This window comes from Elaeis guineensis, chromosome 3 (assembly GCF_000442705.2).
Source record: "Elaeis guineensis isolate ETL-2024a chromosome 3, EG11, whole genome shotgun sequence".
Classification (NCBI taxonomy): domain Eukaryota; kingdom Viridiplantae; phylum Streptophyta; class Magnoliopsida; order Arecales; family Arecaceae; genus Elaeis; species Elaeis guineensis.
The window spans coordinates 103,186,263-103,202,014 of record NC_025995.2 but is presented as its reverse complement, the minus strand read 5'-3'; the positions used below and the strand labels follow the sequence as shown (position 1 = coordinate 103,202,014).

General features: G+C 41.3%; 1 protein-coding gene across 2 annotated transcripts; it reads right to left on the bottom strand.

Moving 5' to 3' along the window:
* Window positions 1-12,959: 12,959 nt before the first annotated feature.
* LOC105041313 (uncharacterized) lies at window positions 12,960-15,328 on the bottom strand. 2 transcript variants are annotated; one of them, XM_010918233.4, is made up of 2 exons: window positions 14,950-15,328; window positions 12,960-14,695 (listed from the first exon to the last, which is right to left on the bottom strand). In XM_010918233.4, exons 1-2 carry the CDS (start codon window positions 14,965-14,967, stop codon window positions 13,226-13,228), a joined length of 1,488 nt encoding a protein of 495 aa, XP_010916535.1. In that variant the 5' UTR covers window positions 14,968-15,328; the 3' UTR covers window positions 12,960-13,225. The 2 variants fall into 2 exon arrangements, with proteins under 2 accessions (XP_010916535.1, XP_010916536.1); XM_010918234.4 differs by having other exon boundaries at window positions 12,960-14,751; window positions 14,950-15,323.
* Window positions 15,329-15,752: the final 424 nt, after the last annotated feature.

Sequence of the window (15,752 nt, the reverse complement as noted above, 5' to 3'; positions counted from 1 at the left end):
CTCCAGGATTCTGAATTACTCGGCTCACTGTATTGTTCTATTCTTGCTGATGGTAATTTGATCTCAAATGGGATCATCACTTCTGTTCTATAAACCAGAATGAATGATAATTCTTTCATTGGTATACGAGGAGTTGTTCGGTATGCCCATAAGATCGGATATAATTTTTTCATTCAGAGACCTTTAGCTTCATTCAGTTTGGTCTTGAGTCCATACAGAATTGTTCGGTTTGTTACTTTCATCTCTCCGTTGGATTGTGGATGATCGACTGATGTGAGCTTGTGCGTAATGTGAAATTTTGCACCGAACTCTTTGAAGTTCTGATTGTCGAATTATCAACCATTGTCAGTGATGATAGTGTGTGGTAGATCGAATCTGCATATGATTAATTTTTGAATGAAGTCTTCCATCTTACTTTCAGTGATTTGTGTCAGAAGTTCAGTTTCCACCCACTTGGTGAAGTAATCGATAGTGACCACTATGAACTTCCTATGATCAGATGTCGGAGAAAAAAGATCAAGAATATCAATTCTCCATTGTGCAAAGGGCTATGGTGCAATAATTGATGTCAACTGACTAGCCGATTGGTGTTGTATATTTGCATATTTCTGATATAGTTCACACCTTCGGACAAGTTCAGCTGTATCTTTCTTCATGTGGGTCAATAACATCCTTGTCGAAGGACTTTGTAAGCTAGAGATTTACCTCCTAAGTGATTTTCACAAATCTCTTCGTGAACTTCTCTGAGTGCATAGTCGGCATCTGTCGGTCTCAAATACTTCAGTAAGGGAAGAGAGAATGACCTTTTATATAATTGATCATTTATTAAAATATATTGAGAGACCATCCATCTGAGTCATTTGGCTTCTAAGGGATCCATAGGGAGAGTTTCATCAGTCATGTCTTGGACAATCAGATCCATCCAGCTTGGCTCATCAGTGATTTGTAGTACTTCTTCGACTTTATCAATACTCGACTGTTCAAAGCATTCGATGAATGTCCGACCCAACAAGTTGAAAGAGGTGATTGTGAGTCACGAAAGTACATCGACTCGAATATTTTCTATCCTCAGGATGTGAAAGATTTTAAAATATTTTAAAGTTGATGTGAGATCTTTCACTTTCTGAAGATACTTCATCATAATGGGGTTCGAGCTTCAAACTCATCCTTAATCTGTCTAGCAATCAGTTGTAAGTCGGTGAAGATCTTTAAGCTGTCGATATCAAGCTCCTTAGTAATTTTTAAGTCGGCTAAGAGTGCTTCATATTTGGCTTGATTATTCGAAGCTTTAAAGTTGAATCGAAGGGCATATTTAGTAATAACCCCTTCAGAATTGGTGAGGATGAGTCTGGCTCTGCTGTCCTGTGTATTAGATGCTCCATCAATATGTAGCACCCATGCCAACATTAAGTCAGGCTCGAGAGTTATGGCCTGCTTTATTTTATCATTAACTTCATCCTCAAGATTATTATCTGGTACTGTACATTCGACGACGAAGTCAGTCAAAATTTGCGTCTTCATTGATGGATGTGGGCGATATTGTATATCAAATTCATCGAGTTTTATTGTCTACTTTGTCATTCGATCCGATATATCAGGTCGATGCAAGATTGTCTTCAACGGCTGATCCATCAAGACAATAATAGAATGTGCTTGGAAGTATGGACGAAGTCATTGTGATGATATGATCAGAGCGTAGATCATCTTCTCTGCTCTTGAATATCTCACTTCAACATTGTGAAGCCCCTTACTAGTATAGTAGATTGGTCGTTGAATTTAATTTTCATCCTCTTGAATAAGCACCGAACTAACTACTTCCATCAATGTTATCAAGTAGAGACACAAAGTTTCTCCGATCTTTAATTTTGTAAGCAGCAGTGAAAATGTCAAATATATTTTTAGATCTTCGAAGGATTGTCGATACTTGTCTGACTATATAAAGTCGTTTGATTGTCTCAAAATTTTGAAGAAAGACAAGCATCTTTCTGCCAATCTTGATATGAATCGATTGTGCAGTAATCCTTTCGTTAAGCTGTTGTATCTCTTTCTTAGAACTAAGATGCTTCATGTTGATGATAGCCTTTATTTTTTTGAGATTAACCTCGATTCATCATTGAGACACAAGAAATCTGAGAAACTTTCTAGAAGTTACTCCGAACGCTCACTTTATCGAATTCAACTTCATCTGATGTCGTCGAAGTGTGCTGAAGGCTTCTTCTAGATCTCAAATATGGTCAGTAGTTTGAAGGCTTTTCACCAGTATGTCGTCCACATACACTTTAATATTTCATCCGATCTGTGTCTTGAAGATTTTGTTAACTAGCCGTTGATATGTGGCTCCAGCATTTTTTAAACCGAAAGATATTACTCTATAGCAGTAGATACCTTTATCGGTTACAAAGGCTGTGTGCTTCTCATCTTCAGATATCATCCAAATCTGATTGTAGTCTGCAAAAGTATCCATGATGCTTAAGAGTCGGTGCCTCGAAGCCACATCAACTAGTTGATCAATCTTCGATAAAGAAAAACTGTCTTTCGAATAAGCTTCGTTTATATTTATGTAATCGATGCAGATTCTTCATTTCTCATTGGCCTTTCTCACTATCACTACATTGATGAGCTAATCAGGATAGATAGCTTCTCTGATGAAGCTAGCTATGAGGAGCTTGTCGACTTCTTCATCGATGACCTTCTGCCTTTCAGGAGCAAAAGATCTTTTCTTTTATCTCATTGACTTAATCTTTGGATCAATGTTTAGTCGATGGGTTATTACTTCCGAAAGCATACCTGACATATCAGTAGCCGATCAAGCAAAAATATCGATGTTTGTCCTAAGTAGATTTATTAGTTGCTACTACTCCAGATCAGACAGCTGCAATCCAATTGAGACCGTCTTCTCAGGATCTTCTTCTTTTAACGAGATGAAAATCAATTACTCGGCTGGTTCACCCCTCTCTTCATTTTTTTTTGATCCAATTTATCGACAAATAAAAGGTCTTCAAGTTGATTATTTTGTGTGAAAATTAGCAAGCAGCGTCGGGCAAGTTATTGATCTCCACACATCTCTCCGACTCCATTTCTTGTCGAAAATTAGACTAGTAGATGATAAGTCGAGACTATTGCTCTCAGAGCATTCAGTCCAGATCATCCGAGTATAGCATTATAAGTCGAGAAAACTCGGACAACCATAAATATCACGAGAATAGTATTTAATTGTGGTTCAATTCCTGCAGTTAATAGGAGAGTGATTTCTCCCTCCACAGTTACTGCATCTCCTGTGAAATCGATCAATGGCGTCGAAACTCTTCTAAATCGATCCGTCAGTAATCGCATTTGAGAGAAAGTCGAATAAAACAATACATCTTTCGAGCTTCCATTATCCACTAAATTTTTTTTTACATCATAATTAGCTATCATTGTCGAGAGAACGACAGCATCATCATGAGAAGTTTGAATTTTTCAAACATCTTCTTTCAAAAAAATTATTACATTGTTAAGTCATCGTTTCTTCACTGACTCTTTTTCGAAAGTTGTCCCCCAATTCTTCTGTCGTCCGGAGCTCATGTTGATTACTCCCACCATTGGTCGATTGTTGAGTGTTTCCTCAGCTTGCGATTGAGGTTGTTGGTCGGTCAGAGGTTGAGTCAGGCGATCACACTGAAATTTTTTGAAGTAGCCTCATCGAATCAGGGCTTCTATCTCATCTCTGAGCTGGATGCACTATTCTGTATCGTGATCGTGATCATGATGAAACCGACAGTACTTCTTGTCTCGGCTCCTCAATGGTGCTTTCATTAGTGGGGGGTGTCGTAAGTACTCCTCTCCTTCAATCTTCATCAGGATCTGCGTACGGAGAGCAGAGAGAGGAGTGTAGGAGTCATATCTGCCACAGTTGTTCGGCTTCAGATTCTGTCATCGAGGTGAAACTCGTTTGTTGACAGTCGGCCTACTTGATTCAGTTGGAGCTTCACTTTTTTTTGTTTCTTCTTCTGACCTTTGTCGTCTGTTTGACGTCGGTCAGAAGCAGCTTCATCCATGCGAATATACTTATACGCGTGCTCCAGAAGTTTAGCATAGGTCTGAGAGAGAGATTTATCTAGAGAGTAAGTAAATCTGGATCTCTTCAGACTTCTTTTTATGGTCGATATAGTCATGTCTTCTTTGAGGTCTCTGACCTCAAGTGTGACTGCATTGAAATGAGCCACAAAATCTCTCAATATCTCTGTCTCACCTTGCTTAATTGAGAAGAGACTGTCGGATGTCCGTGGCGGTCTTTGACTTGTACTGAAGTAGGCCACAAAAGAATGCTCAAGCTGTTCGAAAGAGTTAATGCTCTCCGATTGGAGTTTGAAATACCAGGCTCGAGCAGCCTTTTGAAGAGTTGCCGGAAAGTCAATACATAAGAGGGCGTTGGTTGCCCTCTGGATCATTATGAGAGCCTTATAGCTCTTCAGATGATCGATCGGATCGGTAAAACCATCGTATGGCTCCATCTGCGGTATCTTGAACTAAGAAAAAATCGGTTCATCCAAGATTCATCGAGAGAGAGGCTGGGCAGTGTGGAAGTCGTAGTCATTGGAAGACTTTCGACCTTCTATCTGAAGTCGAACGAGCTGATGATCAATTTTTTGAAACTTGCATTCATGGTCATCAAGCTGCCGTTGCTGGAAAACTCCAAGGATGAAACCCCTTGAAGAGTTTGAAGAAGAAGAAGCAGAAGGCATTCGCGGTCGTTTCCCCTTCTTAATACTATGTGCACGAGAAGAAGAGGGAGAACGTCGTGAATACTAGGTGGCACAGTGAGAATGTCGAGAATATCATTGCCCGTCTCGATGAGAGTGTCGAGACGATCGCTCCGAAGATGAGGAGGGTGAGCACTGTAGAGGATGGCGGCTGTGCCTGGATGGCACTGACTGAGCCACTGGTTGCTCTACTGGCGGCTGCTGCTGCTGCTGGAGACTTTGAACCACCTCCATCAAAACCTTCATTTGCTGTGTAAATATAGCAATCTATGTGTCCGTGGTAACCACAGGATGCGAGGAACTGGGCTCTGCCATTGGAAGTGGAGGAAAAACATCTTTTCGATGGAAAGACTGCCTCACCGATCCAGTCGAATGTTGTGCTCTGGTTCTTAGCATAGTTGACTGTAGTCTTCCCCTACTTGGTGCGTCAATCTGTTGCGACCAATCTTCTATCGCCTGTCGCCGGTGAAGAGTACCTGCAAGACAGTCTTTACAGACCGAAATTATGTCCGACGGGGATCCTCCAATGATTAAGTTAGAGAGGAGATTGATGAACAGCAGATAAGAATATTTTGAATGATAGAGTCTTAGTCCAGAATTGCCTTATCCGTGTTGTTCGTTTACCTCCCTTTTATAGATGATTCTGATGTAACCGTCGAATATGTGGTCTCACTTTTTATGATGCTAAATTATCAGACCATAATTATGGAGCTAATGGGCTATTTATTCTCATTAATAGCCATGACACGTAGCCGATAACCGTTTATAAGGGTTAGGATGTGTTGAGCAGATAGATCGAGTATATGTCGGTAATACTGATAAGTCGGTAATGATCCGAATGACCATCGGCTGGTAACTCTGATATACCGATGGTCTTCGATCAGGAGTTAACCAAATTATTAGTTGATGGTTGATAGTAACCAATTGTAGGTCGATTCATCGATCGTAAGTTGGCGTAATATGTTCATACGGCCGATGTAGAGTCGGAGTCGGGAGTCGGTTAATTTGTCCCAACAATACCTATCTATACTTCAAAAGAAAAATGCTCATGTGCTTTCTTAATTTTGGTCAAAGTAGGATTTGCTGGTTGATCTAATTGCAACGTCAAAGCCCCACATATATCGGTTTCTTCTTTACCATCACATGCATTCTGAAATTTCAATTTGCGGCTTGTACCAATCAATCTTTGCTTAGCTAGTTCACATCTTTGAATTCCTTTCCACCATATAGAGCTCTAGGGTTTGAATTCCGATGATAAAATGCCTGCTATAATTTTCAAAGAAAAGCTTAAGACACTAATGTCTCTGGATAATTTTGTGTCTATTTAATCAGAAACATAAGCTTTTCACTTCAAATTACATAGGGTCCAGCAACCCGCATGATAGGCATAGTAACACTAAGAAAAATGACATCTCAATATGTCACTCGGAGGCAATCATAAAGAAATATGGTTGATGTTTCATTAATCACGGCTAGGAACAAAAAATTACATGAGGAATAATGGCATTTCTATGAACAAAGAGTTCTCAAATTTTTTTGGTAGAGTTTTTATTATTTTAGTGCTTTCACCAAGCCAATGTATCGAAGTGCTCTGTGTCACACCGCATGCACGGAGTGACAACACGGAGCAAGCGAAGCACCCAAAAGTTACAACGAAGGACACAACACATAGCCCGTGACCGCGACCACACGCAAACATGGCTTGTACGGATTGGAGACCTTTTGCCTCGTCACTCTTTTATAACTTAGTAGCTGCCGTTCCGGTCTGCTTCGAGTCAGAATCATGGTTCCAAGCCACAATCATCATAAAATACGTGCAATTATTATAAGGTGACGAAGACAAACAAGAGAAAAGGGAACTGAGCAAGTGAACCTCTGTTGTATCCCATCAACCTATAGTTTACATCATGGCCATGGGCTTGATTTCGCACTTGCCATGACCTGGTTTCGGACCATGCACAACTGAGAGATCCGAGGACCTGGTTGGTCCCTTTTGGCACAAGCAAACAATCTACCCATGGTTGAGACCTATAAGGATGGGCCGAGTTCTTCTTGTCTATTGGTGCTCCCTGGCCCTCAATCGTCTTTAAACAAAGCACTACTCCATACTTGTCATGTCTATTTGACAAACTAGGGGAAGGAGCAAGGATGGTGCCAAATATCCACCAATAAGCTTCGAAGAATTAATTATATATTAGTAATAGCGAAGTTAACTTTGCCATGAGATGACGGGTAGGTTGGGGAGGGAACAAAAGGCATTAGGTTCGCCTTCTTTTGCCTTGGTGCATCCTCTTCTTTTTAGCTTTGCCTTTGCCTTGTCTGGTCGTATTGTTGTGACATGCTAAGGCTAATGGATGTTGCACTGATGACATGCTCTTTGGATTCCCACTTCCTCTTCTACTTAACCCACCCTAATATTAGTAGTAGGTCAACATCTTGTGCCCCTCCCTAAGTATGCCAAACAAGCAATACCTTCCATTTTACGCAATCTTCCTATTTACCCGCCTTTCTCTTTCACCTTTTTCGATATTCTCCTTTTTTTTTTTTTTTTGGTAGATTTTCCATATTCTCTTGACCTAATGATATTGTATGGCTATTGTTTTCACTTTCCCTTTAGCAGTCAAGATGGTCCATTGTATGTACCCAAAAAAAAAAAGTGGTCCATTTGTACTACTGCATTGACAATCGTAAATATGTAAGCAAGGGTCACTCCATCATTTGGAGGGGAAGAATGTATGGCCTCCAATTAAATTTCAAACAGTGGTTAAATTTCAAAGGAGGCACTCAAAAAAAAAAGGGAGGGCCTAAGAAAGGCCTATAGAGATAGCATTTACGGCTCACAGTTCAAGCCCTCAAAAGTTATCAAGGGGAGAAAAATGATATAATAAGAGAGTCTAATTTAAATAATGTCCAATACAAATAAAGTAACAATTACCGAACAAATTCACACAAAAAAAATAATAATCTAACCAACGGTTTAAGTGAACCTCTATATTGAAATATCTACAACAAACAATACAGAGATGCAGGGGCACACAACACCATTACGTAACATCACTGGTGACCAACACCTAACTCTGATTGTTTTTATCCGTTAAAAGTCTTTATTTTTAATAATACTAGATGTTCCTTGAGAGAGATGCGACATCTTCTTGCCGTACACCGAGCCTCGTCTGCACCACACGCTAATTCCATCTATCCCTTCAGAGCTGAGACATCTTGCATTGCAATCATTGTTGCTACTTTGCTACCTTTTAAGGTGAACCAAAAAAAAAAAAACCTATACACATAAAGTGCAGATCTTCTGTGGTGCACCATGGTGCATCTTGCTAACCATCCATCCTAATCCAGAGATGCAACATTTTACCATGCATCAGACCTCATCTGTACCACAAGTTAATTCCGTCTATCTCTTGAGACATCTCCTTGCATTGCAATCACTGTTGCTACTTTGCTACCTTTTAAGATGATCAAAAAGAAAAAAAAAGATGTGGGGGGGGGGGAAGGCGGGGGAAGACGCGTGTGTGTGTGTCCAACCCATCGGATTACCTCTCGGAGATGATCGAGGATGGAAAACCAGGACCGACGTGGAAGGCTGTTGGTCAGAAACGTCAACTTCCTGGATGGAAGCTTATTATATTAGCCTACAATTGCAGCAGTGACAGGGTCAATGAACCACGCCAGCCTCCCCAAATATCATCCTTTTCTTTCTCTATCTACATTCTTCTCAGTGAAACATTTTCTGCCCATGGGGGGACGAGTGATGGTACCGGCAGACACAAATCTTTGGAAATTTCTGCCGTTATCTCCACTCTTTCAACGGAAAATCTAACCGTGCAATCAGACAGCCCACCTGAAATAAAGGTTAACTTGCTTTTGGTCGCCTGCCGGAACCAAGGGTCCCACACCATACTACGCCATATATTTTATCGCCCTGTGACATTGAAAAGTTAAGCATTATCGTCACCGTTTACAAAAACTAATTATTGTTTCCCATCAGCTTGTTTACCAGACTTACACCGTTATACATGACGTCTTTATATGTAAAATTTTAATTTTTAAATATTCTGAGCATGTTTCAAATGATACTCTCGACTTCAATTAAAAAAAAAAAAATTATTATCATGATATTAAAAAAAAAATTTAAAAATATATATTTTTTTTAAATTATAAAAATATCCATTCAATTTTAACTGAATTTCAATTACATCTTTATATCTTAAAAGGTGTTAAATTAATTCTTCTAGTTTTTGATATATTTCGATGTAGTCCAATCATTTATTATACAAATAAATGATGTTAGATTTCTCTCTCAATGGACAAAAATGCCCCTTGTTCATAGGTAGACTTAGAGGAGCAAAAAGATGAGAAGAAAAAATGGATGAAGAAGAAGATAAGGAGGGAAGAATGGTCGCGGGTAAAAAATAAGTTAGAGGAGGAAAAGGAGGACAAGAAGGAGAAGAGTGTGGAGAGAAAGAAGAGGGGAAAGAATGGATACTGGCGAGAAGGAATGGAGGTGGAAGGGGCCACCATAAAAGAATGACTTGTGGATGATTTGGAGGAAAAAGAGGATGAGGAGGTGAAATAAATGAGAAGAAAAGAAAGAAGGTGGAGAAAGCCACCATAGAGGAGGAGAAATAAGTAAAAAGGAAGGGGAGAGACAAAAAATTTTTATCGATGAGAAGGGATGGATGTAGAGGGAGCCATCTAAAAAGATAGGCCTCATGGATTGGTTTGGAGGAGAAAACGAATGAGGAGAAGAAAGAGAATGAGGAGGAAGAGAAGGAGAGAGGGGCCACTGGTAAAGAAAATGGTGGAGGATGAGGAGAAGAGAATAGGGAGGAAGAAGATGGGAAAGATGAGAAAGGACAAAGATGGAGGATGTCACCGTGAAGGTGGATGGTTTATGGACGGCTTAGAGGAGGAAGATGAGAAGAAGAAGAAGCAGATGGAGAGGAAGAGGAGATGGTGGAATGGGTGGAGAAAGGAGAGGAGGATAAAGGAGGAGGGAAAAAGGGGAGGAGGGAGAAAGAGAAGGAGAAATGTATAAGAAGGAAGAGAAGGAGAAAAAAGAAGAGAAAGGAGGAGGGAGAAAGAGAGACAATGTGATGGAGGAGGAGAGGATCAATCAGAGAAGAGGGAGAAAGTAAGAGAGAGGAGATGAAGATATAGATATTATTATCATTTTAAAAAATTTTATTAACGAAGATAGATCATGGGATCATATTAGAATAAATCGATAACTAGAATGATCAGTGAGACACTTTTAAAGTACAGAGATAGTAAATAAAATTCAGCTAAAATTGAGGGGATATTCCTATAATTTTTCTCTTTTTTTTTTATGGGATAGAGCACTCATACAATTCTAGTGTAAATACAATAAAATAGATCAGAAAAAAGAATATCACGAAATGATAAAGATAGATCTATTGTATCAGTCCAAATGATCCTTTCGATGTACTTCACTATATAGAAGGCCATTCAATCTGCGGTACTATTAGTCTTCTTGTAAATATCTAATATCAATCAAAGAACAATCCCTTGTCAATCACCATATATCATGAAAGAGTGGGTGCACCATCACCTTCTTCGATTGTTTTCATAACCAACCCATCATAATGGCCGAGTCTCTCTTGATTACAAGTCTCTCCACTCCCAGTCTCAACTTGGTGAAGATAATGCCTGCCCAGGTCATCTGCAGCTCTATTCCTAGAGCAATACTATCAAGAAGGTGTCTCCCACTTACCACCATAAATCTAGAATCATGATCATGAATCACGAATCCCGCTTCTCCCCTGCCTTCTTGTTGTCATCGAAATATTATCAACAAAAGTTGATCACAATATTAACCAATTTGGTAGCATCCAAAAGATTGGAGCCAAAAAGCACACATACTTAGAGGCAACATTTATGATGAATATGTGTGATATCGTATAAAATTTTTTTTATACATTCTTATAAGAAAAAATTATAAAGACATCCTTCCAAATTTGGGTTGTATATATTCAGACCCCAAAAGTTTAAATAATATTAATTTAATCCTAAAACTTTAAAATCACTGCAATATGGCCCAACTGTCTGTCTTTATTAGAGAATATTATCACGTGAGTGTTATCTAATAGTTTAATTTTTATAAAATTCTATAACTGCCATTCCCACTAACTTAGCAAGGGACTCTTGTGTTTGGTCAGAATTGAAAGAAAAAGAAGAAATTAGCACTTTAAGATCTATGCAGGCAAATAAATGACAAAAGATAAAATATTTTAAGATCAGTACAAGCATATGAATGACAATAAATAGAGTACTTTGAGATATACGTAAAGAGATAAATGACAAAAGGAGTGCTCTAAGATCTATGTAAATAGATGGATGGTAAAGGATGGAGTGCTTTGAGATCTGTGCAAATAGATGAATAGAGGATTGGTCACTTTGAGATTTGTGCAAGTAGATAGATAACAAAGGATGGAGCACTTTAAATTTTATATAAGCCGATCAATGATACATGATGGAGTGCTTTGAGATTTGTGCAAGCAGATATATAATGGAAAATGAAAAACTTCAAGATCTTTGCAAGCAGATGGATTATAGAAGATATAGTACTTTGAGATTTATGCAAGGGCATAGTAAATTGAATTATCATTGGCAACATCAATTTTATTGAGTTCGGATCCTTATTGATCCACCATTCAACTGAAGAGGGTAGCCTCCCAATTATGGCCTTCTGTGTACATTGCAACGATCATAATTGAGTAGACCTCATGGATATTATACCATATCGAGCTCACTCAATCATAGTCGTCACAGGATACATGGCTATAATTGCTGAACTAGCCTTTTTCTAGTCCACCCCATTGGAATCCCAACTCAGTTTTATTCATATATATGCAATATATATTCCGGTGAAGGATAGTGGCACTAGAAGGGTATACAAAAGGTTTAATTGGCTCACCAACCATATATCATGCATGAGAAATCTGCCTAATATACTTAATTTTTGGAAATTTTAATTATGTTAGATAAAATTGCCACTTGTGAAAAAACGGATATCACCTTTGGGACAACACACTGAGCATCATGTTGTATTGTGGTTGCTGTAACATTAAAATCTTGCAAAAAGAGACGATTGATATTTATGTTCATGTAGCATCTGGATGGAAATTTATAGATGCAAGAATTTGAAGTTTCCAAGCATTTCTAGTTCTAGGTAAAAGGTTTGCAGTTAATATCGTCCATAATTTACATTGATTAGCTATTGCATGATGATGTCAACTTGGTTAATTCAATCACCAAAAACTTTCAACACAACTAAAACTTGTTCTTAACTATTCTAACGCCACTGGGCTGGCCTGGGCTAAGACGATCAGAATCATTTGGACTACAAAGGCATCCCACTTCTCAACCATATCAAGCTAATTTGACTTGATTTAAACAACCAAATGTGACCATACTTTACACATTCACTAAAACTTTCATTGAAAGCTACTTTTATGATTACATTTGATTAAACTTTTAGCCATGCCGAAGCATGATTACGTCTTCATTAGAGTCTGAATGCATCTAGATCAAAGGGAAAAGAAAAAAGAAAAAAAAAAAAAGGCAAGTCTCCATAATTTATTGGAGACTGGGATTGCTGATGCATTACATGTATTTAGCTGCTTAATAAATCGCTTGCTTTGCACGGGCATAAAGTTTTGACAACATGTATTATATGCCGGTTGGACAAAATTAGGGTGGATCATAACTCCCGGTTATTCTAAATTTTGGATCGAGTAATTAATCTGACCGGACCCAATATTTCCCCTAAAATGTTGATGTAATCCGGCTTAGATTTTATGCCGGCCGACCGGACCCGGCCCATTTGGCCTCCTTAATTTTATTAAGTTTTTGCACTGTCGGGGCAGGCTGTCCCACCTCGGATTGATGCCTTGACCTACCCTCATCAAATTAATACTAAAATCTGTCGCACTAAATCTGTTTAATATATTTTCTCCCAATTCATGTCGGCCACATTATTCTTCCATTAGCACACTTACGAGGAAAGACATCACCTGCTAAAAGTCCAAAGCAGAGCTAGCTCACTAGCTTTTACGTGGCATTTCAGCTGGTATAATAATATATCATACGAGTAAGCAGGTGTAACCTCTTCTGAAATGTTTCCAAGGGAGAGAAGATAAATGAACAATTAACAGCTAATTGATCAATTAGCAACGAGACACATCATCTGAAATGGTCTATTAATTAATTACGTAATCACGAAATGGGAAAAGGACAAATGGTAATTAAAAGCAGCATGCTAATTGTAATGGGTCATAGAAAGCCCTCACTCTGCAGAGAGTGAGAGTTCGGATACACGGTTATTCTGGGCGGCACCAATCACTGCGACCATCCTAATAACAATTTTTAATTAGTAGATAATATGATAATTAGGAAGGGTTGGCCGGCAATTAATAGGATGGATGGATGGATGGGTGCAAGGCGGCAACTTAGGAGGAGGTGGCAATGCAACAGGGCTCCAAGATGAAGAGCGGCCTCCGCAGCTGGCTGCACCTCCTCATGTGGTGCAGCAGCTCCTCCCGGTTCCGCCGCTTTGACGTGAACAGCAGCTTGTGGTCGTCCGGCGACGCGTACTGCCCGCCGCCCACCTGCGGGTCCCTCCAATGGAACGAGGAGTAGGAGCTGCAGTAGTAGCCCTCCGATGAGGTGCTGAAGGTCGAGGCGGCCGCCGCCGCCGCCGCCGCCGTGGTCGTCGTCGGCGTCGCCCGTCGGGCTGGTGTCGGTGTTGCGGTGCCGGGGTTGTGATGTTCTTGCTGGATTTGTTGTTTGTCGGGTGCTGTTGGCTTGCATTCTGCCATCTTCTCGGCCCACCGGGTCTCACCGGCGCCGACGAATTTGTTGATCACGAAGGATGACGACCGCTGCATCTTCATCGCCCCGCTCTGTTGCTGGGGTTGTGTGCTGACCTTCACCTCTACAACTGTCCCTCTATCCACCACTTCCACTTCCTCCTCTACCTCCTCCTCATCTTCCTCCTCTTCATCACAATTCTTCTCTTCTTCCAATTCTCCCTCTTCTTCCTGTGCCATTGCTATTGCTTCCTCCTCCTCCTCTGCTTCTTCTTCCTCTTTTGCCTTACTTTCCACAACATCTTCTTCTTCTTGTGTTGCCTCTGGGGTGTCGATCTCGATGTCATCAGGGTCATTGTACGTGGCATCGATGAAGGAAAGGAGTAGGCGGCCGTCCTGGCGCTGAGCATGGAGGTAATTCTGGGAGGGGACGGGCACGGCCTCGACGACGAGCCGGCCGTTGCAGCGATGCGGCCTCATGTGGATGCAGGGCCCGTCGCGCCGGGAGATGGAAGGGAGTGGAGGTGGGAATGATCGGGGCGGCGACCTCCTGCTAATAGAGCAGTGGTAATTCACCGAAACCAGCTCCTTCCTGCCACTCTGCACTCGCCGCTCTTCTACCGCCTTCGCCACTCTGAAGCGTGGTCTTTCTTCTTCGTCAACTAGTGGCCGTGTCTCATGGATTGGAGGAGCTAATTCGTTGTGCTCTTCCTCTTCCGCTTCGATCTTGGAAGAGAAGCAGTCGGGGTCGTCGAGCAACGAGGAGAAATCGGCGGACCCCGTCTCAGACCCGAGGCTCTCGGTGCAGATTTCGAGGCTCTTTTGGCTCATCAGGCTGGACGAGCGCCGCACCAGAGGATGGACATAAGGGACCATGGGATCGGCGGTGGCGGTCTCCCTGGCCTTCTGGGATTGGATCGAGCTCCATATGTCGAATTGCCCCGGCCGGTCGTCGTCCTTCTCGGCCTCCACCGGGGGTTCGGTAGGCTTGTATTGCTCGGCCGGCGGCTGCCAATTTGTAGGCGAGATTGGCAGGGGCTCTCTTGCTAAGTTTGGCGCGAGAATGGATTCGAAGGGTGAGAAGGAGCTTCTGCACACAGCCACCGACATCTTTGGGCCGAGAGAGACACCCGCAAAGTTAGGAACTGGAAAGGTGTTATGGATCACTGGAAGAAAAGAATTAAAAAGGAGGATGTCAAGCCAAGAGATTTCATCGCAGTCTTTAAGTCAAAAAGATAGGTGAGGAGAGTCTCAAGGCTAATAATTTAGTAGTAGGAGAGGGAGAGGTTAGGTAGTCTATAGTACTACTCCTAAGAAGGATAGGCCAGTGGGTGGATGTAAAATAGCGATAAGATTTTAATTACCTCAAACAAGGATAGCATCCACAGTCCCACAAGCACTTTGGTTGATTGGTAGCTGATGGAAGGAGAGAGAGATGAAGGTTCCGAGACAGAGGGAGGGAGAGAGACCAACAACGGTTCCTCCCCTCCACTCGCTCGCTCTCGTTCTCCTTGAGGTCTGGCTTCGGGTTCCTGGAAGAGGCCGGCCGATAAGAAATGGCGGAGGGCGCGGTGGTATTTGTAGGTGTGGAAAGGCCTTCCCCCCTCTCACTCCCTCGGGGAACCTTTTTGCCCTCCCGGGCCCTCCACCACCACCACTCCACAATCCCACCACCTTTTACTTTCCAGCTTCATATTGTCGATTTAATCCTACTCTCAAACGCGCACACTCACACTCTCACGCTCTCGCCATCACTCACACAGCTCTATTTATACCCTTTGCTTGATTATTCCCTAGTTGTCATTGCTTTTCTTGTAGGTAGCTTTGCTTTGCTTAATTCCAGTAGTTTTTTTTTTTTTATTTTTTTCTTTCTTTTTCAGCACTGAATTGGTCACACTAGTCTCCTTTCCCACCCACATCGTGGTACCGGTTCCCGATACATATTCTTCGCCCTCTTTCTCGAATTCCTGGGCTATTGATACCGACTTCTGACGCCAGCCACCCAAATATCCTGTGTCCGGATTCGCACCCTCCTCTTATTTTCTCTCCTCTCATTTAAATTAATTGGCCAGTTCTCGTTTATCTAGTCCAGCTTCTAAAGGCAACCGGGAGAAAGGGAGAGCCAGCGATTCCGCTCTTTTTATCTTTCTGTGCTATTTCCATCCCA